At 38.6% G+C, this 27425-nt stretch overlaps 1 protein-coding gene across 1 annotated transcript in view; it reads left to right on the plus strand.

Annotated features, from left to right (window-relative positions):
- Positions 1–27425, plus strand: part of P3H2 (prolyl 3-hydroxylase 2) — a 161697-nt gene that overhangs the window by 115626 nt on the left and 18646 nt on the right. Inside the window, exons 2-8 of the mRNA XM_032406919.1 lie at positions 5746–5898; positions 6894–7083; positions 19619–19750; positions 21973–22115; positions 22446–22535; positions 24505–24545; positions 25627–25721. Of these exons, the coding sequence (XP_032262810.1) occupies positions 5746–5898; positions 6894–7083; positions 19619–19750; positions 21973–22115; positions 22446–22535; positions 24505–24545; positions 25627–25721 (844 nt within the window). The remainder of the gene's footprint in view (positions 1–5745; positions 5899–6893; positions 7084–19618; positions 19751–21972; positions 22116–22445; positions 22536–24504; positions 24546–25626; positions 25722–27425) is intronic.

The raw sequence follows: 27425 nt of genomic DNA on the forward strand, positions 1-27425 counted from the left end.
TTATTTATTTTAAAGACTTATTTATTTTATTTTATGTTAGAAAGAGAGCACATGCAAGTGGGGGGAGGGCCAGAGGGAGAAGCAGAGACAGAATCCCACGCAGGCTCTCACACACAGGCCAATCCCACGACCCCAAGACGAGGAACTAAGCTGAAATCAAGTGTTGAATGCTTAACCGACTGAGCCACCCAGGCGCCCCTGAACTGTCATTTTAAAATGTGTATCAGATATTGTTTAAAATTCTTTAAAGGTTTCCTCTTGCACTTAGAAGAAACTCTACCATAGCCTACGAGTGGTTGGTCTTTCTCCAGCTCTTCAAATATCTCTCTTTAGTCCTGCTCTTCTTTAAAACATGTCAAGACTTTTTCCACTTGACTGTCTTTTGCCAGGAACGGGCCCTTTCACTTGACTTTCTTTTGGCTGGAATGTTCTCCCTCCCATTCTGCTCGTGACTGGCTTCTCAATATTTAGGTCTCAGCTGAAAAATACCATAGCCGAGGGACCTTCTCTGACTACTTTACCTAATAGAGTCCTGTTTCCATTCCCACCCCAGTCAGCTCTTATAGTGTTGTTAGTTCATTTATTTCTTTATAGCATTCAGCACAATCTGAAATTAATTTAATTAATGATTTACTTACTTTAGACTTGTCCCCTTCGATGAGGTTGTAAGGATCTAGAAAGCAGGGTCTTTGCTTTCGCCATGTAGGTATTCTTATCAACTATCACAGTGTGTGGCACCAATTCAGTACAAAATAAATATTTGCTGAATAAGTGAATGAGTGAAATGAAGAATTTGGGTATGACTGGAGCACTGGGCCTAATGTGTATTTTCTTGAACAGGAAGGTGGTAAATTATAAAACATCTAGAAGTTCTTCTAGGAGTGCATGGGTGGCTCCGTCGGTTAAGTATCTGACTCTTGATTTTGGCTCAGGTCATGATCTCAGGGTCATGGGATCCAACCCTGCATCTGGCTCCCTGCTCAGCATGGAGTCGTTTGTCCCTCTCCCTCCACTCCCCTTCCCCTACCCCCCAGTGCTCGAGCTCTCTCTCTCTTTCTCAAATAAATAAATAAAATCTTAAAAAAGAGAGAGACGTTCTTCTAGAACCTTTCTGGGAAGAGTTTGCATAATGGCAGAGATGAGGAAGTTCTGCTAGAAAGTGAGTTGAGGCCAAATCCTGGAGGCTGTGAATGTCATAGTACATAATTTCTGGAATCTCTTTTGTGGTCAACGGATAGCTACTGGAGGTTTCTAAATAGTCAATGTGTCCTTTTGAAATGCTTCTTTATTACTAGCTATGGAAAACTATTAGTGCGTCAAAAGAATTTCATTCACTCACCAGAGGAAAGAGTAACTTGTGAATGTCAGCAGGGTGTTGATTTAATCAGCATTCATTTCTTTTTCCATGCAGTATGACTGCCACGTACAATCCTGCTTCTGGTCTGGCAGGAGAAAATGTTTGCCTTAGTTCTTCACAGCCTGAGATGAAATGACCCAGTGCATCTTGCAGGCATTTCTGGCCAGTATTTCTCATATTTCAACAGATCGGTCGGCTCCCTTCAAAGTTTGATACCATCTTGTCGTCAAATCATTCCCCTTTCCTCAGTTGCTCTTTATTTTGCAATGTATTTTTCTAATGTATAGAGTTACCCTCTCCTGTGGTTTATTTTATCTTGGTCTTAAAGGAAGTCCAGTGAGGAGCCTTTCAGGGCAGTTTGCTTTTTGTTTGTTTCAATGAAGTGTTGGGTAGATCCTTCCTTCACTGAAAACTAGTACTTACAAGGCCTTATAATAATCTCCATCCAAAATATGGCATTATATGCAGCATACACGTGTTCACCTGGACTTTTCCTATCACTTCAGATATGTCTATCTGATTTCTAAAATAGAGTACAAAGATATCAAGATCACAGTTAAAAAAATGGCTTGTTTTGGGGCGCCTGGGTGGCTCAGTCGTTAAGTGTCTGCCTTCAGCTCAGGTCATGGTCCCAGGGTTCTGGGATCGAGCCCCACATCGGGCTCCCTGCTCCGTGGGAAGCCTGCTTCTCCCTCCCACTCCCCCAGCTTGTGTTCCCTCTCTCGCTGTGTCTCTCTCTATCAAATAAATAAATAAAATCTTTAAAAAAAAAAAAAAAGGCTTGTTTTATCAACTTTGGCAGCCAATTCCAGTTTCCTAAACTGGCTCACAGTGATTTAAAAGCCATGACCAGTTCATGAATAAGTTTTATGGTTTAACTTTAAGTCATGGAATCTTTTTATTATTTATATTGGGGAAGATGATAGGATGCTCAATACTGGGTTATAAATGGAGAAAACAAAAAAAAAATAAATGGGGAAAACATCAAATATGCAAAAAAACAAAAAACAAAAAAACAAAAACAAAAACCCAACAACTGTGGTAAAATTTAAGAAAAGGAACCTTGTCAACTTGTCAGTGGGGGTTGACAGTTTTCAAGAGTTATTGAAACATAGTCTTCGTTGATAATCAGTATTGGAAGCTCTCTGTGAATGGTGACTTTGGAGATGTTGTTAGTAAACTGACTATTCTTTAAGTCCACTAGAGCTTCTGAAGCACACTCACATGTAATACACTTTTTGGTTTGTGTGCAAAAGATTTACTTGTTAGAAGTTCTTTTTTTCCGGGGCGCCTGGGTGGCTCAGTCGTTAAGCGACTGCCTTCGGCTCAGGTCATGATCTCCAGGTCCTGGGATCGAGCCCCACATCAGGCTCCCTGCTCAGTGGGGAGTCTGCTTCTCCCTCTCCCTCCACCTCTCCCCACTGCTCCTACTCTCTCTCTCTCTCTGTATCTCTCTGTCTCAAATGAATAAATAAAAAATTCTTTTAAAAAAAAGTTCTTTTTTCCTCTTTTTTCAGACATATCATAGACATCATCTATATGTAAAGTAGGTGGAAAACAAAGAGACAAAAAGAAGTCATCTGGTCCCTATTCTCATAGCGCTCTCCTAGAAAAAACAAATATACTCAGGGAAGTACAATGCACAGCAGAGTATGATAAGTGCTCATAGAGGAATAGGGATACAATGGTATTGCAGTACTTGAATGTTGCTATCATGCTGAGAAAGGATCTCTTAGAGTGGCAGCATTTAGGCTTGGGTTTATGGGATATGTTAGGTTTCAACAAGAAAAGACCAAAGGACAGAGGCTCTCTCGATCAGTGGAACAGCCTGAGCAAAAGATGAAGGTAAGAAAGTGAAAAACATAAGTTTATGTTCTATCAATTTTAATGGCTTATGGTATAGAACCAGAGTGTATCAGTGCTAATCTGTTTTGTTCAAAATTTATAGTTCTACTCTTAACTAAAGACAGTTTCCACCAACCACAAAGACCTTACTATGTCCTCATAAATTATGTGTCCAGGGGAGTTATAGATTATACCATCATCATTTTTTTCCTTTTTTTTAAATTAGTTTCAGAGGTAGAATTTGTGATTCATCAATTGCATATAACCCTCAGTGCTCATTACATCAAGTGCCCTCTTTAATACTCATCACTGAGTCACCCCATCCCCCACCCACTTCTCCTCCAGCAACCCTCAGTTTTTTCCTAGAGTTCAGTGTCTCTTGTGGTTTGCCTCCCTCTCAATTTTCATCTTACTTTATTTTTTCTTTCCCTTCCCCTATGTTCATCTGTTTTGTTTCTTAAATTCCACATGAGTGAAATCATATGGTATTTGGCTTTCTCTGACTGACTTATTTCACTTACATAATATCCTCTAGTTCCATCCACATCATTGTAAATGGCAAGATTTCATTCCTTTTGATGGCTGAGTAATATTCCATTGTGTATGTATATATACACCACATCTTCATTATCCATTCATCTTATACTATCGTTATTTACATCTTTGAAATGGATAGATCATTTATAAATTGTATTCTTTTGTATTCTATTGTTTATTTTTTAAGGATTTTAGTGATTTCTGAAGCACAGTTGTATATTTTACATAATTAAATCCTTCTGAAATCCTATGCAGTAGATGGTAGTATGGGGTTTTTATGAGCACTTTTTCTTAAAGGAGAACTGAGCCATAAATGTTTAAATGACTTTTTTCAGGTTTACTTGATCATTAAGTATAGACACACACCTAGTTTAGAACCTATTGTTTTTCTTCTATACCTATATACTCATCACTGTGTAGATGTCCATACAATTCATATTTAGTGAGTGAGAAGTTGACAAAATGTAAATTAAGAAAGAAACCACATCCAAAATTAGTGATTTTGCCAGCCACAATCATTCTGGGAGCACAGAATTGAGGACCTAGGTAAAAATGGCAGGGAAAGCTGACAAGGCAAGATTTAATGGAAGGAAGACCAGTAGCTAAGAGTATGCAAATTCAAGGGGAAAAGGGAAGGTTTTACTATTATTAGAGAAAGTTAAGGATCTCAGGTCTTAAAATAGAGCAGTTTTTGTTTTCTGTGGTGAGGGCTAAGATTATTTATATACCACCAAATAGCGGTAACTGGGGACTTGGGAACTCAGTACTTCTATTTCTTACTAATAACCTGAGTGGTGAGACTGTCAAAAACAGACTCTGTTGAATCTGATAGGCTGTTCCATGATTTTATGTTTACTTTTTAGTAATGATGGGTTTTCATGTCTTCATACTCCAAAATAGATCAAACGTAATTTGGATTTTACCATGAAAAAGATTATTAATATGAATATTCACTTTTCTGATATGGGGCAAACACATCTGTCTATAAACATTCTCTATGTCTAAAGCACAGAGCACGATGTCTTAAATCTAATAAATTTAATTCTATTTTGTTAAAAAATGCATCATTGCATTACACAGAGAACAGTGTATTGTGTGGTTTAGGAAAAGATTTTGTAGGGTCTATGTAGTGGTTATTAAAAATTCTTCCTTTTGTATTAATGAGCATCAAGTTGTAAGTCTGGAATCAAACATTTCAATCAAAGGAGTGTGGTAAAGCATTTTATGTGCTGTATTCAGCACCACATTTATCAGGCTTTAGACTGTGAAGAATACAAAAAATTTAATTCTATTTTATTAAAAAAATGCATCATTGCATTACACGGAGAACAGTGTATTGTGTGGTTTAGGAGAGGATTTTGTAGTGTCTATGTAGTGGTTATTAAAAATTCTTCCTTTTGTATTAATGAGCATCAACGTTGTAAGTCTGGAATCAAACATTTCAATCAAAGGAGTGTGGTAAAGCATTTTGTGTGTTGTATTCAGCATTTCTTATGCATTGGAACAGTTTACTCCTTTTAGTTTTGTATTCTTCACATTCTAAAACCTGATAAATGTGATGGAGTGGGAGGTAGGCTCATTCCCGTCCTTTGGAAAGGCATAGGTTTGTTTATACTGCCATTGTCAGGATCAAAGGCAAAAGGAACAAAGAGAAAAGAGAAAATAAAAGAAATGTCAAAAATATGAATTAGAGGTGGCACAGCTTTGGCAGCTTTATATTTTGATCAATCATGAAACAAACAGAAGCAGAAAGATTCAATTTCCCAGAAATGTAGATGGCTCAAAAAAAAGAATAGAGCACATGTAGCTATTTTCACCAAAACCTGAATATCCACATATCATTTTAGGAGCCCTGTTTATTAACCTCCCACTTTAGAGTATAGAGATTGCGCATAGTGAATGTAAGCTGGAAGCTGGCCCTGCCACTATAGCCATCAGCCCTTGGACTAGTTCTGAGGCAGGTTAGAAATGTTTGCCTTCATTTGGTCCTCTTTTTTTCTCCCTAGCTTAACCAGCTGGAAAAGGCAGTGGAAGCAGCCCACACATTTTTCATGGCCAACCCCGAGCACATGGAAATGCAGCAGAACATCAAGAATTACAGAACGATGGCCGGTGTTGAAGCACTCCAGTTGGTAGATCTAGAAGCCAAACCTCATCTGGTGAGCGCCGGGGACCCTTCCTTGCCCTAACCGGAAGGAGCTAGGTGTTTCTAAGTTTCACTGGACTCAAAGCAGATTCCTGTGAATGGGTGTCTTAGGTTGATTCTTGATTTCTAATACAGGAACAGTTGTATGCTTTCAGAGTTCTCAGATGAAATATTGTCAATATCAGGGTTGAAAAAATTGAGAGAAGGTGAAAATACCCTTAGAAAAGCAGTATGATATGGTGAAAAGGAGAACATGATATAAACATCTGTCGCCCCCTCTGAACCTCAATGCTACCTCCAACCCTTTAATTTTTACACATGGGAGTTGAAGCCAATATGAATTGCTCAGGTCACACTGTGGTTTCACAAATCCCAGTCCATCGTTTTTCCATTGTACCTGTACTTTTCAAATTCTGGTATTTTAAACCTACATAATTTTTCACTTAAATGAAAGCTTACTTGAAATCACAATAAGTTGGAAGGGCTTTTTTTTTTTTTCAATTGGAGATGTGCCCATTCTCGACATGTGACTTCCAAGATGATTGAAGAACAGGATAAGAGAAGATTTTCAATAGAAGCCTTATTATTATTATTATTATTATTATTATTATTAAAGTGGGCCAGGACTGGAAAATGGATGTGTCATGGCCACCCACATCAATCTACCTGGGCTTTGTTGCATGCCCATACCTATATTCAGATGGGGTTAGAAAATATTGTCTTGCATGTTTGTGTTCAGGAAGAATATGAAATTGACTGGTGCCACAGCATTCAGCTTGCTTGGTAACTCTGTTCTTATTTATAATTCCCTGAAGCCAGGGAAGTTACTTTTTATCTCCCAGTAAAACCCTTCATTATTCTTCTACAACACAAGAGCCCAGTGGCCCCCTGCCCAAATGATCCTGAGTCTGCCTGAATCCTGCTATTCACGTGCCCCAGAGGTGCTCTTTGGAAAAAATAAATACATATGTATATATATATATATTCTTTTTTTCTGCTTCTTTGCAGGAGAGTTACAGTGCAGGAGTTAAACATTATGAGGCTGATGACTTTGAGCTTGCTATCGAGTACTTTGAGCAAGCTCTCAGAGAATATTTCAGTGAAGATACAGAGTGCAGAGCCCTGTGTGAGGGGCCTCATGGATTTGAAGAGTATGAGTACCTAGGGTACAAAGCTGGTCTCTATGAAGCCATTGCAGGTAAAGCTGATTTTTTCCTTTATTTGTTTCCTGATTATAGGAAATGCAGTCTGTAAAACTATTCCAACAATACAGAAGTTTAAATTATAAAAACTGAAAGATATATATATAACCCATCCTATGTCCTGTAAATAAATCTACCTATTTTAAATTTTGGTGACTGTGCTTCTAAACTTTTTCAGATGCATATGTAAATGTTTCTGTATTTATTTATAGTTATTATTTCTTTTTTTATAAAAATAAGACAATACTGTGAATACTGATTTTGAGCATATTTTTGTTTTTGTTTTATTTTATGCTTAACAATATAATGTGGACCACTTCTCATGTAAGTAATACATGTAGATCTACCTTATTGTATTAAATGGTTGTGTGATGTTCCAGTATATGGGGAAAGCATAATTAATTTGAGCAGTCCCCTTACTGATGAATATTAAGGAAGTTACAGGTTTTCATTATTATAAACAATGTAGTAATGAATACTTTTGTATAGTTTTCTTCAGTTACTTAAAAGAGGATTTTGTTATCTATGAGAATTTAATATATTACAAAGTGTCATTTAAAATAGTAGGTAATGTGAATTATACATTAATTGGGGAGATTAGCTACTTAACCATGTATGGTGGGAAGCATATGAAAAACATACAAAAATAAATTCTATTTATGTTAATAATATAGGTGTGAAAATAAAACTGTTAGAAGAAAATGCAAGAGGGACGCCTGGGTGGCTCAGTTGGTAAAGGGTCTGACTAGTGATTTTGGCTCAGATCATGATCTCAGCGGGGAGTAGGTTTGAGGATTCTCTCCCTCCCTCTGCCCCTCCCCGACCCTTGCATGCACTTGTGTTCCTGCTCTCTCTCTCACTCTCTCTTTAAAATGGAGATGAACCATGAGAGACTATGGACTCTGAGAAACAAACTGAGGGTTCTAGAGGGGAGGGGTGCGGGGGGATGGGTTAGCCTGGTGATGGGTATTAAAGAAGGCACATACTGAATGGAGCACTGAGTGTTATACGCAAACAATGAATCATGGAACACTACATCAAAAACTAATGATGTAATGTATGGTGATTAACGTAACATAATAAAAAAAAGAAAAAAAACACAGTAAAAAAATAAAATAAGTGAATAAATCTTCTAAAAAAATGAAGAAGAAAATGCAAGAAAATATGTGTATAATGGGAGGAGAGGAAAACCAGTTCTTAGCATGACAAAAGACAAGAAATATGAGGAAAAAGATAGACTTTACATAAGATTTAAAATACAAAAAATACAATAAATCAAGCCAAATTACAAATGACAAGTGGAAAAGTTGCAAAACATTTACAGGCAAAGAGTTAATATCCATAATATTTAAGCAGAACTTGTAAGTTATTGTTATTAGTAGTAATTTATTTATGATTTATTGGTAGTCATAATAATAAGCAACATTTATATAGCAGTTTTAATATACAAAACATTTTACATATTTATATATCTTTTAATCCTCTAAACAACTTCTGGTAGGTAGATGGTATTGTTATCCACTGTCTTCTTTTTTTTAAATGAAGAATTTATACCTCAGAGCAATGTGATTAAGGTGAAGCTAGGAATCAAATCGATGCTTTTTTCAGTCTAGGGTGCATATTTTAAGGTCTACATAATTAAAAAATGGGCAAAGGATAACCTATTCAGTAATAAATGTTTAACAAATATCTGTTGAGTGCATATTGAGTTCTGAGTTATAAATATAAAAAAACACAAAAACAAAAAACAATGTTCAACTTCACCCATAGGTGTAGAATGGCAAATTAAGGAAGTGAGTTTGCTCTCCCCAAATGCCAGTGTTTTCGGTCTCCATGAAAAGCACCCCTCACTTAGCAGTTCAAACCAAGTCCTAAAAAATTATCTTCCAATCCAACATTTCCCTTAATTCCTATTCTTCTTTGATTTGTTACCAAATGCTGATAGGTGCTACCTCCTGAGAGCATGTGAGATTCCCTGGTTCTCTCCATCCTTTTTGCTACCACCCTGGTTCAAATCCACAGTATATTTTAACAAAGCCACTGTGATAGTCTCCTAGCTGGTCCTCCAGTCCTGATGAGGTTTTACTCTGTAGGCAGACAAAATGGTCTAAAAAAAAAAAAAAAGAAAGTATGTTCACAGAACACCCCCACCCCTCGCCAAAGGCTTCCATTGCACTTGGAATAAAACCCAGGACCTTTAATAAAGACTTTCATGATTGTGCACTTGTGTATATTTTCATTCCCTCTCTATTCTTTTCCAGCAACCAACATGCTGTGGTGACCTCGAGCAAATCACTAAATGACATTTGATGAACAGTGCTCACAAAAATGCAGGGAAATGAGTCTGCCAGAGGTCTAGCAAAATAAAACCTTTGGCGAAAATGTCCTCAATAATTCAGATATTGGTATTGATTTTAGGTGAAGTAAGTTGGTTTTGGGTAATTGAGTATGTGGCAACATGGATGACAACTAGGTCATCCAACAAATTGATTTTCAATCTACTTCTTAATCTAAATTTTGAAAGATGTTTTCTAATTGTCCCCCTCAAAGACCTTAACAATTTATGACCTATATTTTTAAAACATGGAGTATTATTGATCCTTTTAATCTGAAATGTGATTGATGGATACCAATGTCAGTTTTATGCGTGTTTCACTTATCAGCTGTTAAGTATTTCTTTATACTTAATCTTTTATTTGGGAATGCTTTTCCTTTATTATAGTTTATTATCTTGTAGTTGTGTAAGGATATGTGCCCTGTCTCTACCCCCTCCGTCTCCTCTACACCTGCCTCTACCAGTGGCCACCAAACAGCTTTGGCAAGTGTCCTACATCTGATTTAGGAAAACTAACTGACAGATTCCCCCAGAATAATATTTAGCAATTTGCTCGAGGTCACCAGAGCATGTTGGTTGCTGGAAAAGAATAGAGATCTCCTAACTAAGGATCTTTTTTTTTTTTTTTTTAATTTTTTTATTGTTATGTTAATCCCCATACATTACATCATTAGTTTTAGATACAGTGTTCCATGATTCATTGTTTGTGCATAACACCCAGTACTCCATGCAGAACGTGCCCTCCTCAATACCCATCACCAGGCCAACCCATCCTCCCAACCCCCTCCCCTCTAGAACCCTCAGTTTGTTTTTCAGAGTCCATTGTCTCTAATGGTTCCTCTCCCCCTCCGATTTCCCCCCCTTCATTCTTCCCCTCCTGCTACATTCTTCTTCTTTTTTTCTTTCTTAACATATATTGCATTATTTGTTTCAGAGGTACAGATCTGAGATTCAACAGTCCTGCACAATTCACAGCGCTTACCAGAACACATACCCTCCCCAGTGTCCATCACCCAGTCACCCCATCCCTCCCACCCCACCCCCCACTCCAGCAACCCTCAGTTTGTTTCCTGAGATTAAGAATTCCTCATATCAGTGAGGTCATATGATACATGTCTTTCTCTGACTTATTTTGCTTGGCATAACACTCTCCAGTTCCATCCATGTCATTGCAAATGGCAAGATCTCATTCCTTTTGATGGCTGCATAATACTCCATTGTAGATAGATAGATAGATAGATAGATAGATAGATAGATAGATAGATATACCACATCTTCTTTATCCATTCATCTGTCGATGGACATCTTGGCTCTTTCCACAGTTTGGCTATTGTGGACATTGCTGCTATAAACATCGGGGTGCACGTAGCCTTTCGGGTCCCTACTTTTGTATCTTTGGGGTAAATACCCAGTAGTGCAATTGCTGGATCATATGGTAGCTCTGTTTTCAACTTTTTGAGGAACCTCCATACTGTTTTCCAGAGTGGCTGCACCAGCTTGCATTCCCACCAACAGTGTAGGAGGGTTCCCCTTTCTCCGCATCCCCGCCAACATCTGTCATTTCCTGACTTGTTAATTTTAGCCATTCTGACTGGTGTGAGGTGGTATCTCATTGAGGTTTTGATTTGGATTTCCCTGATGCCGAGCGATATTGAACACTTTTTCATGTGTCTGTTGGCCATTTGGATGTCTTCTTTGGAAAAATGTCTGTTCATGTCTTCTGCCCATTTCTTGATTGGATTCTTTGTTCTTTGCGTGTTGAGTTTGATGAGTTCTTTATAGATTTTGGATACTAGCCCTTTATCTGATATGTCATTTGCAAATATCTTCTCCCATTCAGTCAGTTGTCTTTTGGTTTTGTTGACTGTTTCCTTTGCTTTGCAAAAGCTTTTTATCTTGACGAAGTCCCAATAGTTCATTTTTGCCCTTGCTTCCCTTGCCTTTGGCGATGTTTCTAGGAAGAAGTTGCTGCGGCTGAGGTCGAAGAGGTTGCTGCCTGTGTTCTCCTTTAGGATTTTGATGGACTCCTGTCTCACATTGAGGTCTTTCAACCATTTGGAGTCTATTTTTGTGTGTGGTGTAAGGAAATGGTCCAGTTTCATTCTTCTGCATGTGGCTGTCCAATTTTCCCAACACCATTTATTGAAGAGACTGTCTTTTTTCCATTGGACATTCTTTCCTGCTTTGTCAAAGATTAGTTGACCATAGAGTTGAGGGTCCATTTCTGGGCTCTCTATTCTGTTCCATTGATCTATGTGTCTGTTTTTGTGCCAGTACCATACTGTCTTGATGATGACAGCTTTGTAGTAGAGCTGGAAGTCTGGAATTGTGATGCCGCCAGCTTTGCTTTTCTTTTTCAACATTCCTCTGGCTATGCGGGGTCTTTTCTGGTTCCATACAAATTTTAGGATGATTTGTTCCATTTCTTTGAAGAAAGTGGATGGTATTTTGATGGGGATTGCATTGAATGTGTAGATTGCTCTAGGTAGGATTGACATCTTCACAATATTTGTTCTTCCAATCCATGAGCATGGAACGTTTTTCCATTTCTTTGTGTCTTCCTCAATTTCTTTCATGAGTATTTTATAGTTTTCTGAGTACAGATCCTTTGCCTCTTTGGTTAGATTTATTCCTAGGTATCTTATGGTTTTGGGTGCAATTGTAAATGGGATCGACTCCTTAATTTCTCTTTCTTCTGACTTGTTGTTGGTGTATAGGAATGCCACTGACTTCTGTGCATTGATTTTATATCCTGCCACTTGACTGAATTCCTGTATGAGTTCTAGCAGTTTTGGGGTGGAGTCTTTGGGATTTTCCACATAAAGTATCATATCATCTGCAAAGAGTGAGAGTTTGACTTCTTCCTTGCCAATTTGGATGCCTTTGATTTCTTTTTGTTGTCTGATTGCTGTGGCTAGGACTTCCAATACTATGTTGAATAGCAGTGGTGATAGTGGACATCCCTGCCGCGTTCCTCAACTTAGGGGGAAAGCTCTCAGTTTTTCCCCATTGAGAATGATATTCGCTGTAGGTTTTTCATAGATGGCTTTAATGATATTGAGGTATGTACCCTCTATCCCTATACTCTGAAGAGTTTTGATCAAGAAAGGATGCTGTACTTTGTCAAATGCTTTTTCTGCATCTATTGAGAGGATCATATGATTCTTGTTCTTTCTTTTGTTAATGTATTGTATCACGTTGATTGATTTGCGGATGTTGAACCAACCTTGCAGCCCAGGGATAAATCCGACTTGGTCGTGGTGAATAATCCTTTTAATGTACTGTTGGATCCTATTGGCTAGTATTTTGGTGAGAATTTTTGCATCCATGTTCATCAGGGATATTGGTCTGTAATTCTCCTTTTTGATGGGGTCTTTGTCTGGTTTTGGGATCAAGGTAATGCTGGCCTCATAAAATGAGTTTGGAAGTTTTCCTTCCATTTCTATTTTTTGGAACAGTTTCAGAAGGATAGGTATTAATTCTTCTTGAAATGTTTGGTAGAATTCCCCTGGGAAGCCATCTGGCCCTGGGCTTTTGTGTTTTGGGAGATTTTTGATGACTGCTTCTATTTCCTTAGTGGTTATAGGTCTGTTCAGGTTTTCTATTTCTTCCTGGTTCAGTTTTGGTAGTTGATACATCTCTAGGAATGCATCCATTACTTCCAGGTTATCTAATTTGCTGGCATAGAGTTGCTCATAATATGTTCTTATAATTGTTTGTATTTCTTTGGTGTTGGTTGTGATTTCTCCTCTTTCATTCATGATTTTGTTGATTTGGGTCATTTCTCTTTTCTTTTTGATAAGTCTGGCCAGGGGCTTATCCATCTTGTTAATTCTTTCAAAGAACCAGCTCCTAGTTTCGTTGATCTGTTCTACTGTTCTTTTGGTTTCTATTTCATTGATTTCTGCTCTGATCTTTATTATTTCTCTTCTCCTGCTGGGTTTAGGCTTTATTTGCTGTTCTTTCTCCAGCTCCTTTAGGTGTAGGGTTAGGTTGTGTACTTGAGACCTTTCTTGTTTCTTGAGAAAGGCTTGTATTGCTATATACTTTCCTCTTAGGACTGCCTTTGCTGTATCCCAAAGATTTTGAATAGTTGTGTTTTCATTTTCATTGGTTTCCATGAATTTTTTTAATTCTTCTTTAATTTCCTGGTTGACCCATTCATTCTTCAGTAGGATGCTCTTTAGCATCCATGTATTTGAGTTCTTTCTGACTTTCCTCTTGTGATTGAGTTCTAGTTTCAAAGCATTATGGTCTGAAAATAGGCAGGGGATGATCCCAATCTTCTGGTACGGGTTGAGACCTGATTTATGACCTAGGATGTGATCTATTCTGGAGAATGTTCCATGGGCACTAGAGAAGAATGTGTATTCCGTTGCTTTGGGATGGAATGTTCTGAACATGTCTGTGAAGTCCATTTGGTCCAGTGTGTCATTTAAAGTCTTTATTTCCTTGTTGATCTTTTGCTTAGACGATCTGTCCATTTCAGTGAGGGGGGTGTTAAAGTCCCCCACTATTATTGTATTGTTGTCAATGTGTTTCTTTGCTTTTGTTATTAATTGCCTTATATAATTGGCTGCTCCCATGTTAGGGGCATAGATATTTACAATTGTTAGATCTTCTTGTTGGATAGACCCTTTAAGTAGGATATAGTGTCCTTCCTCATCTCTTATTACAGTCTTTGGTTTAAAATCTAATTTGTCTGATATAAGGATTGCCACCCCAGCTTTCTTTTGGTGTCCATTAGCATGGTAAATGGTTTTCCACCCCCTCACTTTCAATCTGGGGGTGTCTTTGGGTCTAAAATGAGTCTCTTGCAGACAGCATATCGATGGGTCTTGTTTTTTAATCCAGTCTGATAGCCTGTGTCTTTTGATTGGGGCATTTAGCCCATTTACATTCAGGGTAACTATTGAAAGATAGGAATTCAGTGCCATTGTATTGCCTGTAAAGTGACTGTTACTGTATATTGTTTGTGTTCCTTTCTGGACTATGTTGCTTTTAGGCTCTCTCTTTGCTTAGAGGACCCCTTTCAATATTTGTTGTAGGGCTGGTTTCGTGTTTGCAAATTCCTTTAGTTTTTGTTTGTCCTGGAAGCTTTTTATCTCTCCTTCAATTTTCAATGACAGCCTAGCTGGATATAGTATTCTTGGCTGCATATTTTTCTCATTTAGTGCTCTGAATATGTCCTGCCAGTCCTTTCTGGCCTGCCAGGTCTCTGTGGATAAGTCTGTTGCCAGTCTAATGTTTCTACCATTGTAGGTTACATATCTCTTCTCCCGAGCTGCTTTCAGGATTTTCTCTTTGTCTCTGAGACTCGTAAGTTTTACTATTAGATGTCGGGGTGTTGACCTATTTTTATTGATTTTGAGAGGGGTTCTCTGTGCTTCCTGGATTTTGATGCCTGTTTCCTTCGCCAAATTAGGGAAGTTCTCTGCTATAATTTGCTCCATTATACCTTCTGCCCCTCTCTCTCTTTCTTCTTCTTCTGGGATCCCAATTATTCTAATGTTGTTTCGTCTTATGGTATCGTTTATCTCTCAAATTCTGCCCTCGTGATCCAGTAGTTGTTTATCTCTCTTTTTCTCAGCTTCTTTATTTTCCATCATTTGGTCTTCTATCTCACTGATTCTTTCTTCTGCCTCATTTATCCTAGCAGTTAGCGCCCCCATATTTGATTGCACCTCATTGATAGCCTTTTTGATTTCTACTTGGTTAGATTTTAGTTCTTTTATTTCTCCAGAAAGGGTTTCTCTAATAACTTCCATGTTTTTTTCAAGCCCAGCTAGTATCTTTAAAGTGATGATTCTGAACTCTAGATCTGACATCGTACTAATGTCCGTATTGAGTAGGTCCCTGGCAGTCGGTACTACCTCTTGTTCTTTTTGTTGAGGTGATTTTTTCCGTCTTGTCATTTTGTGCAGAGGAGAATAGATTAATGAGAGAACAAAATGCTAGCAGGGTAACAACGTCCCCAGAAAATATACTCTAAACAAATCAGAAAAGACCTGAAGCAGTGGGAAAAGAAAGGGAAAGAGAGAAAAAAGAAAAGGAAAGAAAAAAAAGAAAAAAGAAAAAGATAAAGATAAAAACAAACAAAAGCAGAACAAAACAAAACAAAACAAAACCAGAATGTGATCAAATATGATCAGGCTGGATTATAGATCAGTGCCACACACTAGATTTTGGGTGTATTTTGGTCTGTTAAAAGAAAGTCCCTCCCAAAATTTTAAAGAAAGAGAAACTTATATATGTACAAAAATAAGGGTTGATATGATGAAGGGATGGAATATGACTGTAAAGATGGAAATTATAAAAAATTTTAAAAAAGGATTTGATAAGTTGTTTGAAAAAAGAAAGAAGAGGATTAAAAAAAAAGAAAGAAAGAAAAAAGGGAGAGAATGTGATCAGGCAGGGGAGTAGAAAAAAACCATACACTAGAGATTTAGAGTATATTTTGATCTGTTAGAAGAAACTATCTCAAGATTTTAAAGAGAGAACAACTTATATATATATGCCAAAAATATGGGTAACTACTATGAAGGGATAGAATATGACTTTAAAAATGAAAAATAAAAATGTTTTTTTTTTAAAAAGGGATTGATAAGATGTTGGTTGAAAAAGGGAAAAAGAAAAATTCAAAAAAAAAGAAAAAAGGAAAAAAGAAAAAAAGACAGTTAAAAAAAATAATTAACTTTGAAAGACTAAAGAATCATGGTTAAAAAGCCATGAATTCTATGTGCATTATTCCCCTAGCGCTGGAGTTCTGCCGTTCTCATTGATCGGTAAACTTGGTCTTGGCTGGCTGTTCTCCCTGATCTTCTGGGGGAGGGGCCTGTTGCCGTGGTTCCCAAATGTCTTTGCCGGAGGCAAAATTGCCCCACCCTTGCCGGTCCGGGCTAAGTAATCTGCTCGGGTTTGCTCTCCGGAGCTTTTTTTCCCTGCAAGCTTTCCGTACAGCTTTGGAGGCGGAGAGTGAAAATGGCGGCCTCCCAGTCTCCGCCCCGGAGGAGCCGAGAACTCGGGGTCCCACTCCTCAGCGAGCCCCCAGAGAAAAGCAGTCAGTCACTCCCGTCTCCCCGGTCTCCGGCCACACTCCGCGCTCACCCGGCCTGTGACCGCGCCTTTCTATCTGGCACCCGACCCCGGGTGGAGTCTCCAAACCCAGCAGATCCCCGCGGTGCGCTCCCGCACCTCTCCTCCCGGGGGAAGAAGGTGAGTCTCCCCGGATCTGCCGCTTGTTGGGTCCCTGCTGGAGGAGCAGTGGCCCGACTGTGCCGCGGATCACGGTGTATGGCAACCCCGAGCTGAGAGCCCGCGCCTGGGCTCCGTCTCTGCAGCCGGCTTCCCTGCTCCGATACCTGGGAGCTCTGCGCACTCAGGCACCCCCGGTCTTTCTGTGACCCCGAGGGTCCTGAGACCACACTGTCCCGCGAGGGTTCCACCCCCCACTTCGCCACCAGAGTGACGTCCCTCAGCGGAGCGGACTTCTAAAAGTTCCGATTTTGTGCTCCGCGGCTCTATCACTTGCCAGAAGTGGCCGACGGAGGCCCCTCCCCCGCTGTCTATCCTTCCGAATAACGCCTCAGATTCACTTCTCCGCACGTCCTACCTTCCAGAAAGTGGTCACTTTTCTGTTCAGAGAGTTGTTGCTCTTCTTTTCTTCGATCTCCTGTTGAGTTTGTAGGTGTTCAGAATGGTTTGATCCCTATCCAGCTGAATTCCTGAGAGGAGACGAAATCCAGGTCTCCTACTCCTCCGCCATCTTGCTCCAGGATCTTAATACTTAATACAACTATCACCACAATACCCCCACTTCCAATAAAGAAAAGTGATTTAAAAAAAGTCATGGCTCCTGAAGCTCAATCAAATATTATATATTACAGAAATATGGCAAGTCTTCTTGAGAATTTGACAGATATCCAATTTATTATGAGAAGGAAATTTTAAAAAGTATTCCCACACAAGTGTCTTGGATCTCAAACTTATTAAATCACAGTAATTGCTCAGTAACATTTGATATAGAAAGGAGACAAGAAATACAACTTATAAAATGTGTTATCATAACTCTGTAAATGCTTGTCTCATTCAAAACTGTTCTAAGGGGCGTCTGGCTAGCTCAGTCAGTTAAGCATCTGCCATTCAGCTCAGGTCATGATCCCAGGGTCCTGGGATCGAGCCCCATGTCTGGCTCCTTGCTCAGTAGGGATCCTGCTTCTCCTTCTCCCTCTGGTCCTCCCCCTGTTTGTGCTCTCTCTCTGTGTCAAATAAATAAATAAAATATTTTTTAAAAAACACGAAAAAAACCCCACAAAACTGTTCTAAATTAAAAGTGAAACTTGCTTTGGGGCTCCTGGGTGGCTCAGTCGGTTAAGCATCTGCCTTCGGCTCAGGTCATGATCCCGGGGTCCTGGGATCGAGTCCCGCATCGGGCTCATTGCTCAGTGGGGAACCTGCTTCTCCCTCTGCCTGCCGCTCCCCTTGTGTGTATGCTCTCTCTCTCTCTCCCTCTCTCTGTCTATAACAAATAAATAAATAAAATTTTTAAAAATTAATGAAAAAATAAAATATGGAATGTATTTAGGAAGCCAGAATATTTGAATTTTAGAGTTTGGACGAACATTAAAAATACAAATGGCTTTTCAATGCAGTTATTTATTAACCGGCTGTGCTCCTTGAAGCCCTAAAGAATATCATTTTGTGACTCTCATTTTGTTGCTCTTTGTTTATCTTGTGTTGAAAAATACCTTCATTCAGATTTTGGGTTCTTATTGTGTGTGTTTTCCACCTCTTCCTTTTGCTTGTCATTTGGAATTAGGAGGAGCATGTGTTAGAAGGTAAAGAGGAATGCCAATGGCCAGCTAAGTAGGAGAAAACAGTTGAAGGTTGTTTGTCATTTTCATAAGAAATAAAACAGCTATTTATTGGCTATTTGTATAGCTACATGCTAAACAAATAAACAGAACTCTTTCTTCCCCTCCCATCTTCCAGCTGCAGTTAAGAACCAATGGATTGTAAGGATTCTGTTAGCTGTGCTGCATTGGGTTGAGTTAGCCAGGTCGTGCAAAAACTGGCCCATTTGCCTACGCGCCAGAAAACACACACGCCCTTTCTGTTGTGCTCTTGGGTCCCTCTTCAAGTCATCAAGAGGCAAGCCAAACTCTGCTTAACAGAGAACCTTTGAGAGGAGGCAGTTGTGGTAAATTAAAGTGTAAAGTCATTAAGTCATTTATCATCATTCTCAAGAAAGCCTACTCTGCACAAGCATGAATAAAATCTTCTCTTTCTGGAGAAGACTATCTCCATCTTCCTTGTAAAAATCAAAGTTGGAGCAAAACGTAGGATGTGTTTGCTTCTCTGGGACAGTAGCTACTTTAGTTTCCTCAGCTCATTCATGGATGAGCGAGAGCCGAGAGCTAAAGGGAGCGTGACAGCCCTACACTTGAGAATCCTCACCTGTTTACAGTGAGAAGGATGGGGACAAAGAAAAGGGAACAAAGAGAAAGAGGCAGAATGTGTATCTAAATTCTTGAGCTTTACTCCATATCCTATTTTAGTCCTACAGTATTAGGATTTCCAATGTTCAGGGGATGGACTATTTTGTAATTGGGTAGAATAGGTTCCTGATAAATAGATGTTAAAAATATATATATATATATATATATATAGTTTCTATTTCCCCTTTAGGAAAAGTTCTTGAAAATATTAACAAGGAGAAAAAGCTCCCCATATGCATGGCAGTCCTTTCTCTCAGCTGCTCCTTAGCATAACTGGGATCTGAACTTCTGATCCTGATCCAGGTCACTTCAAGCCACCCAACATATCCAAAGGGAGGCCCCGGAATTCTTCAGTAGGGAAGGCATCTATTCAGATGGGCATGAGTGGGCTGAGATGGCCTGTGTCATTTTCAGGAAATGTAGAAAAAGGGGAACAGCAGCCAAAAGTGCTGCCTGGAGGAAAGCCCAGGGGCCACAAGGTTTGGAATCTGCTATTCAGTATTCTAGCGATCACTGGTCAGGAAGCCTTGGCAAGTCACTTACTTCCTTTGTGAAGGTTTCTGCTCATGAAGTGAAGATAATGAGATGGTGCTAAGAGTGTGGCGAGGTGAGGAATGCCCTGTGTCACTGGGGCTCTGACCTTGAAGTCCGGACACTCCAGCAGACGGGAGGGACACACCTCTCACTCTTGTCTTCCAGATCACTATATGCAGGTGCTGGTCTGTCAGCACGAATGCGTGAGGGAGCTTGCAACTCGCCCTGGCCGCCTCTCTCCGATTGAGAACTTTCTTCCCCTGCATTATGACTACCTACAGTTTGCCTACTATCGAGGTAAAGTGTGGATCGTCCCGGAAGACCTTTGGGGAAGGGGTGTCGTTCATCATTACAGACATTGAATTTTCCTCTGCATTTCCACTTTACCACTGAGGCAATGGGGGTTTAGGGTTTTTTTTTTTTTTTCTCTCATTTCACATCACTGAAACTCAGGCCAAGGAGAGCAGGTGAAAACCACAAGTGGGCAAATGCTGTGATAATGTCCTGAAGGTTTTATTAGACTGACATTTTACATGATTTTTCAACTTAATTTTAAAAGGTCATATATTTACAAGTTCAAAGACCAAATATCATAAAAGCCTCCCTCTCTTGCTTTTTTCTGCAACCCAATTTCATGCCCTACAGCCCAGTTTCCGATTTATATTTCTTTAAAACACACACACACACCCCAACTTATTTCACCTTCTTATACAGAGAAGGTAGCATATTATTTACACTGTTCTTTACATTGCTTTCTTCACTTAATAATATATATGAGTGGGGAAGGGGCACCTGGGTGGTGCAGTTGGTTAAACATCCGGTTCTTGATTTCCGGTCAGGTCATGATCTCAGGGTCGTGAGATCGAGCTCCACATCGGGTTCCGTGCTGGGCATTGAGCCTGCTTTTAAGATTCTCTCTCTCTAATAATAATAATAATTAATAATAATAATAATAATAATACATCAGTGGTGTCTGGCTGGCTCAGTCGGTAGAGCTTCTTCTCTTGATCACAGAGTTGTGGATTCGAGCCCCATGTTGGGTGTAGAGATTACTTAAAAATAAAATTTTGAAAAATATTTTTTTAGTAGGTTGGACCTATGAAATGACCATTTGCTTAGGTCAGTAAAGGCCAAATTTTGGCAATTTTGTATGGTTTAATTAACCTAATTGTATTGGTACATGGAGATCTTCCTCATTAATTTTTATTTACATCCACATATCATTGTACTATAATTTATTTTAAGTGTCTCCTTACTCATGGGCATAGTGTTGTTAGTCACTGTTTGGTATTTCAATCAAGGATCAAATGAGTAATATTTTATGTAAGTTAGTTCACATCCACACATGAATATCTATAGGATGAATTTCTAGAAGTAAGATTGCTGTGTGGAATCATTTATTCATTTAAAATTTTAATAGAAGTTACCCAATTTTCTACCATGTATAGTACATTTTTCATTGCTCATCAACAGAATATATTGTGAAAATTTTAGATATTCCCCAATCCATTAGGTGAAAATTTTTTTCTCAGTAGAGTTTTAATTTCTATTTATCTAATTGAGAAAGAGAGATTGAGCATCTTTCCTTATGTTTAAAAACAATTAATAGAATTGGGATTGCTGAAATCAGTTTTCAATATCATGTTGTCAAACTCAGTACAAAAACAGAATTAACTCCCAAAATTCTGCTCTGCTTATCTGTATTAAATAATGTAAGTTGTCAACAAACATCTTCAGGTCGAAACTTTTAATAATTGATGCAAAACATCTAGCACCAAAGCAGACCAAAGATAGTACCTTTTAAACACCTGAAATCATGTCCTTCCTTTTGTCTGTGGCTATTTTTTTGAAATATAATTAACACAGAGTGTTATATTAGTTTCAGGTGTACAACATAATGGTTCAACAATCCTGTACATCACTTAGGGCTCATCATGATAAGTGTAGTCACCATCTGTCACCAAACAACGTTATTACAGTCTTACTGACTGTATTCCCTATGCTATACTCTTCAGATCTGTGACTTATTTATCTTATAACAGGAAGTTTGTACTTCTAGATCCCCTTAATTTCCCCCATCCCCTCACACACCTCCCCTCTGGCAGCCATCAGAATATTTGTTCTCCATATTTGAGAATCTGTTTTTATCTGTGACTATTTCTGCCTATGCTATTTGGCTCACCTTATCTTCCCTCTTATTCATGCTTAATGCTGACCTCCTACAGACATGTTGAAGTATTGCTTAAAAATCCTCTAGATGGGGGACGCCTGGGTTGCTCAGTCGGTTAAGCATCCACCTTTGGCTCAAGTCATGTTCCTAGGGTCCTGGGATCAAGCCCCACATCAGGCTCCCTGCTCATCAAGAAGCCTGCTTCTCCCTCTCCCTCTGCCTGCCGCTTCCCCTACTTGTGCTCTCTCTCTCTCTCAAATAAATAAATAAATCTTTAAAAAAATCAATTAAAAAAATCCCCTAGATGGACCTAGCCTGACTCTAACACTACAGCTCCTTGGTCTTTCAGTTGGTGAATATGTGAAAGCCTTGGAGTGTGCCAAGGCTTATCTTCTCCTCCATCCAGATGATGAGGATGTCCTAGACAATATGGATTACTATGAGAGTCTCCTGGATGATACCAGTGACCCAGCATCCATTGAGGCCAGAGAGGTGAGACCAAGGTCCTGAGAAGAAACTGCATTCTGCTAGATGCTCTGGGCAGAATTGGTAAAAATGTAGCACTGCTCCTAAAGTTATCTAGCCATTGAGTCAAGGTTCTAGAATGCAGTTCTTTTGTACTTAAATTATTAATGCCAGAAGCATATTTTTTTCCTACATGAGAGCTTGTGAAGATCTGTTGAGATGGAGACTTTTTTGCAGCAATGAATATTTTTTAGCTCATTTGTCACTGTCTATTGAAAAATATTTCCACTTGAACATTTATCATATTTCTTAACTGTTATTTAAATATAAATTTTCATTCATTTTTTTTTCCTCTAGGATTTGGCAATGTTCGTGAAGCGTCATAAAATGGAATCAGAACTAATAAAATCAGCTGCAGAGGGTCTGGGATTTTCATACACGGAACCGGTAAGAGCAAAAATGGAAGAGGAAATGTATTTTAAAAGAATACTCAATGGACTTCATATTTATGATTTTATTTCCCAGCTTGATTTATTGAAGATTCTTTTTTTTTTTGAAATTCCGTTTGCCAATTTTATTTATTTATTATTTTTTAAAACTTTTTAATTATGTTTAGTTAGCCAACATATAGTTTACTGAAGATTCTTATCTCCTGCCTTGTATTAACAAAACCTGGGGAGGTGGGGGTGGATATTTACTCAATATATGATAAACATTAAAAGACTTTAATATATCTCCATATCACTGAGATCCAAAGTCAAAAGCAAATCTATCTGGGGGGAAGAGAAGTGTTTTGTACCTGATGCATTTGCCTCAGGATTGTTTTATGTCTTAAATTCTGGATACAACATTTTGTATTTCTCTTACATGTTTTAAAAACTAAAAAGACTTCATACAAAACAAAATCAGTCTCAATTGTACTATTTATCATGCTGACTTTTCTCCACTTGTCTATGTAGACTTCTGGTCGTTCTTCATATGAAGACACACCTTTTGCCCAACTAGTACTATGGTATAGATAGATTTCTATTCTGATTTTTATTTAAGGTATCATAAGCAATTTCTACCTTTTTACAGCTTTTAAAATGATTTTTAGCTAGATATATAGAATTGTTGTGCAACAAATAAATTAACTCTTTTCTTGACACTGAATATTTGATTTGTTTCTGATTTTTTCTACCATATTTAACGCACGAAGCATTTCCCTCTGTATTGAACTATGCCCTTTGAATAAATTACCAGGAATGGGATTATTCTGCCATCAAAGGATATTAGAAGTTCTAAAGTTCTTGAAATTGCTTTTCTGACTCTTTTTTTTTTTTTTTTATTTTTTATTTTTTTTAAAGATTTTATTTATTTGAGAGAGAGAGAATGAGAGAGAGAGCATGAGAGGGGGTACGGTCAGAGGGAGAAGCAGACTCCCTGCCGAGCAGGGAGCCTGATGCGGGACTCGATCCCGGGACTCCAGGATCATGACCTGAGCCGAAGGCAGTCGCTTAACCAACTGAGCCACCCAGGCGCCCGCTTTTCTAAGGGAGTTTTAGGATACCTTCAGTGAAGGTTCTAGAAATGCATAAAAGTACCAGTTGACAATAAACATCTCAGCAATGAGAAATAACATTAAAAAATCATTCATATTTCTTATGTACAAAATGGTATATCATTGTTGTTTTAATTTGTATTCCTTTGATGACCAACAAAAATAAACTTTTCACATGTTGTCATTAATTACTTTTCCTGTGATTTGAATTATCTGGACCTGCCTTTTTTTCTTTTATCTGTTAGTTAACTATGTAAGTTCTTCATATATGTACATGTCATATGTTTATAAAAAGCACTACTTGTAATGTATCCTATTTGTAACATTTTTTTCATTTCTGTCTTAGTTATGTCATGTTTTTATTGGCATATTTTAAAAATTAGGATAATTTTTAAATATACTAATTCTCAATAACATTTCTAATATGCTTATACCCAGCCCTACTTATTATTTTTTTAATTGCATTCTCCCAGGAGACTTCAGAAAAAGTTACTTTATGATCCTACACAGATGATTAATCAAGCTGGACTTTTTTGTTTGTTTTATTCAAAAACATAAGGGAGTTGGACTGAATGATCTTTTAAGTGTCTTCCTGACACTAAATTCCAGATCACTTCTTGGACAAAAAATATAAATACTTAAGCTAATTCCATGCTATTTTTAAAAACCCATTTGTGCATCATTTCTTCTTTGCCAAAATTGCATTGGCTTTAGCTCTTATTTTTATTAATTAAAAAAATATTGTATCTTGATACAGTATGCAAGTTTCCTAATGTTTTAGGTCTTTTGAGTATTTTAAATGTATATTTTCTTTCTGTGCATTATGTTTTAGTGACAAAGCTACTGAGGTTTTTTTTTTTTTTTAATTTAAAACAGAATTATTGGATCCGATATGGAGGACGACAGGATGAGAATCGGTGAGTTCTTCATTCAGAATACAATCCGTTCCGTTTACTTTTAATGAGAAGAAATACTTAAGAGTCATACCCACTATAAGGACCTTAGCTCTATGAGATAGGTAAAAATACATAGTTAAATGAGTTCCACACTGGGAATTAGGAGCTCAGCCTTCTGGTCCCAGCTCTTCCTGTGTACTTCTGTGTGACCTTGAGTGCTTTGTCATCCTTTCCAATCTTACATTTTTCCTCCAAGTAAGGGGTTGGATCAGGTGATCTATGAAGGTGACACATTCTGTGGACTCTGTTTTTGATTAGAATAGAGCTTAGTTTTTTCTTGTTAATGTTGAATTCCCTTACTACATTTGAAAGCAGGAAGCTCAAAGAGTTTCACTGCAAGCTAAAATATCAGGTGTCATTAACTCAATCAGAAATGAAGGGACCTCATTTTTTAAAATGATAGAAGTAAAAAATCAATTTGCATGTTATGAGCAGTTCGAGGAATCATAGAATGTTGGAGTTACATGTTTGAGCTGACCTGGTCTAGGCTGTACATTTTCAAATTCAGAAATTGAGGTTCTGACAAGGCAAAGGACTCTTTTAGAGTGTCACCACAAGGGACTGGTGGATTCCTATTCAAAATCCTATGGTCTTTCACTAGGCATTAAGGCCTCAACCCCGGGTGGCCTAAATTTATTACAACAGATCCAAGAGTGGACATGCACAGTTGGATTTGTTCACTCTGTGTGCATTGAAAGGATATCATGCTGTGATTTGTATGTTTGCCAAGTTTGAAACTTGTGTCATATTTCTTGGAATAGTAAAGAACCACTACCCGAGGTCATGGGTTATTTCAGTTCAATCATTGTTTGGGCTGCACTCTATGCTCAAGACAAAAATACAACACTGAGCATTATAAAGATGCACATGATAATTTTTTTCTGCTCTTTGGAGACTTAATTTCTAATCTCAAGGGGGTAAAGTTATGGATACAATTAACTGTAAAAAAAGGTGCTAAGAAGACTACCTGAGTAAGGTGTCCTTTGTCTTTGAACATCCTCATTCAGTGGGAAATTCCATTTCAACTGTTTTTAATGGGCAGGGTCCCTTCAGGAGTGAACGTGGAAGGGGCAGAAGTTCATGGACTGTCAATGGGGAAAAAGTCATCACCCAAGATAGATCGAGACTTAAGAGAGGGTAAGTATCTGTGCACTTTTACTTAAAGAAGGGAAAAGAGGAGGTGGGAGTTGGCTACTTGTTATTTAAATTAAGGAAGAGCCCACTTTCTCTGGAAACTAAAGAACAAGATTAAGTAACTACGTTTCATAACGTTCTGAAAGCAAGGCTTAAAAACAATATCTCAGATTTGTGTATCATCGCCTTTGGTTTCCAACAAAAGTACTTCCAAATTCGCTCCCTCATCTGTTTCCCACAAGAGTCCTGTGAATCAGGCAGGGACTGAATGATCAGTTGAGTACCTGAGGCTTGGAGAGGTCATGGGGCTTCTGTCACCTAGTGAGTGAGTGCTAGCTAGTGCAGAATAGATTGCACATCAGAGGAACTTGAAGAGACAGGTCACATGGATATTAGATGAGTTCATCTACAGTGCCTGAGGCACATATATCTGAGCAGGACTCTGAGGGATCAGTAGAATTTAAGTTGAATTGACAGAGGTGTGGAGGGACCCATTTTAGTCGTTAAAACAGTGGAACAAAGGTACAGAGATGGAGAGAGCAGAACATGATATACTTATGTCAGATCAAAATTCACAGAAACATATGTCGAATGTTGTCAAAAGTAGTTTCTAAATACAGCTAAATGTTGTAATAATAAATTATTAGCAGTGGTGGTACTAACTCAGTAGTGATCCTTAACAATTATTATGGTATCTGTGTATTTTATAATTCCTCAGGCAAATCTACACACACTCCATTTGAATACTGGAAGCATCATGTGAGACAAGTGCCCCCACTTCACAGGCAAGAAAACTGAGGCTCACAGAGATATAGTGACATGTCCAGTGTCTCATAGCTCATAACGGGTAGAGCAGGCATTCGAACCCAGGCTTTTGAATCCAGATCCCATTTTCTCTTACTCACCTGGAGATGGAACATAAAAGTGTCTAGAGATCCAAAATGTATCCTTTATTGATTAAATAACGGCAAGATAAGAAGGTTTTAGAAACCTGCGTTGAGAAGGAGTACAGTACTCCTTTCCCCCACAAGAGAGTGTGTCAGCACATTCCTCCAGCTGATATGAAAACTTCTGGTTCTCTACAGCTCTCACATTTCCCAGCCCTTTCCTTCCTCAGCTTCCAAGTCAGTTTGAGGCAGTGAACAGGATAAAATGCTCATCTAATCTGACCTGGACCTCAGTTTTTAGCCACAAAGCCCAAGCTGTTTTACAAAGGCCAGAAAGTTTCATGGTCAGCCAGAGTTCGTGTTGCTTTTTTTTTTTTTTTTTTAAGATTTTATTTATTTATTTGACAGAGAGAGACACAGTGAGAAAAGGAACACAAGCAGGGGGAAGTGGAAAGGGAGAAGCAGGCTCCCTGCTGAGCAGGGAGCCCGATGTGGGACTCGATCCCAGGACCCCGGGACCATGACCTGAGCCGAAGGCAGTTGCTTAATGACTGAGCCACCCAGGCGCCCCTCGTGTTGCTTTTTAAGCTGAGAAATCACCCAGGAAGTACGTGCCAATAAGCCAGCACTTTGCTGTAAAGGTTTGGGAAACTCCAGGATGGTTGCCAAACGTCAAAGCTTCTTTTTTTTTTTCCCTGCCTCCCTGGGACTCTGATATAGAGCAGCTGACTAAGAAGACTAATACGAAGAACAGAGCAGGAGACTATACAGTATGGGGGGAGGCCGTGATTGGCTGGGCTACCAGAGTTTATCATTTCTG

This window comes from Phoca vitulina, unplaced genomic scaffold, assembly GCF_004348235.1.
Source record: "Phoca vitulina isolate PV1807 unplaced genomic scaffold, GSC_HSeal_1.0 scaffold8, whole genome shotgun sequence".
Taxonomy (NCBI): domain Eukaryota; kingdom Metazoa; phylum Chordata; class Mammalia; order Carnivora; family Phocidae; genus Phoca; species Phoca vitulina.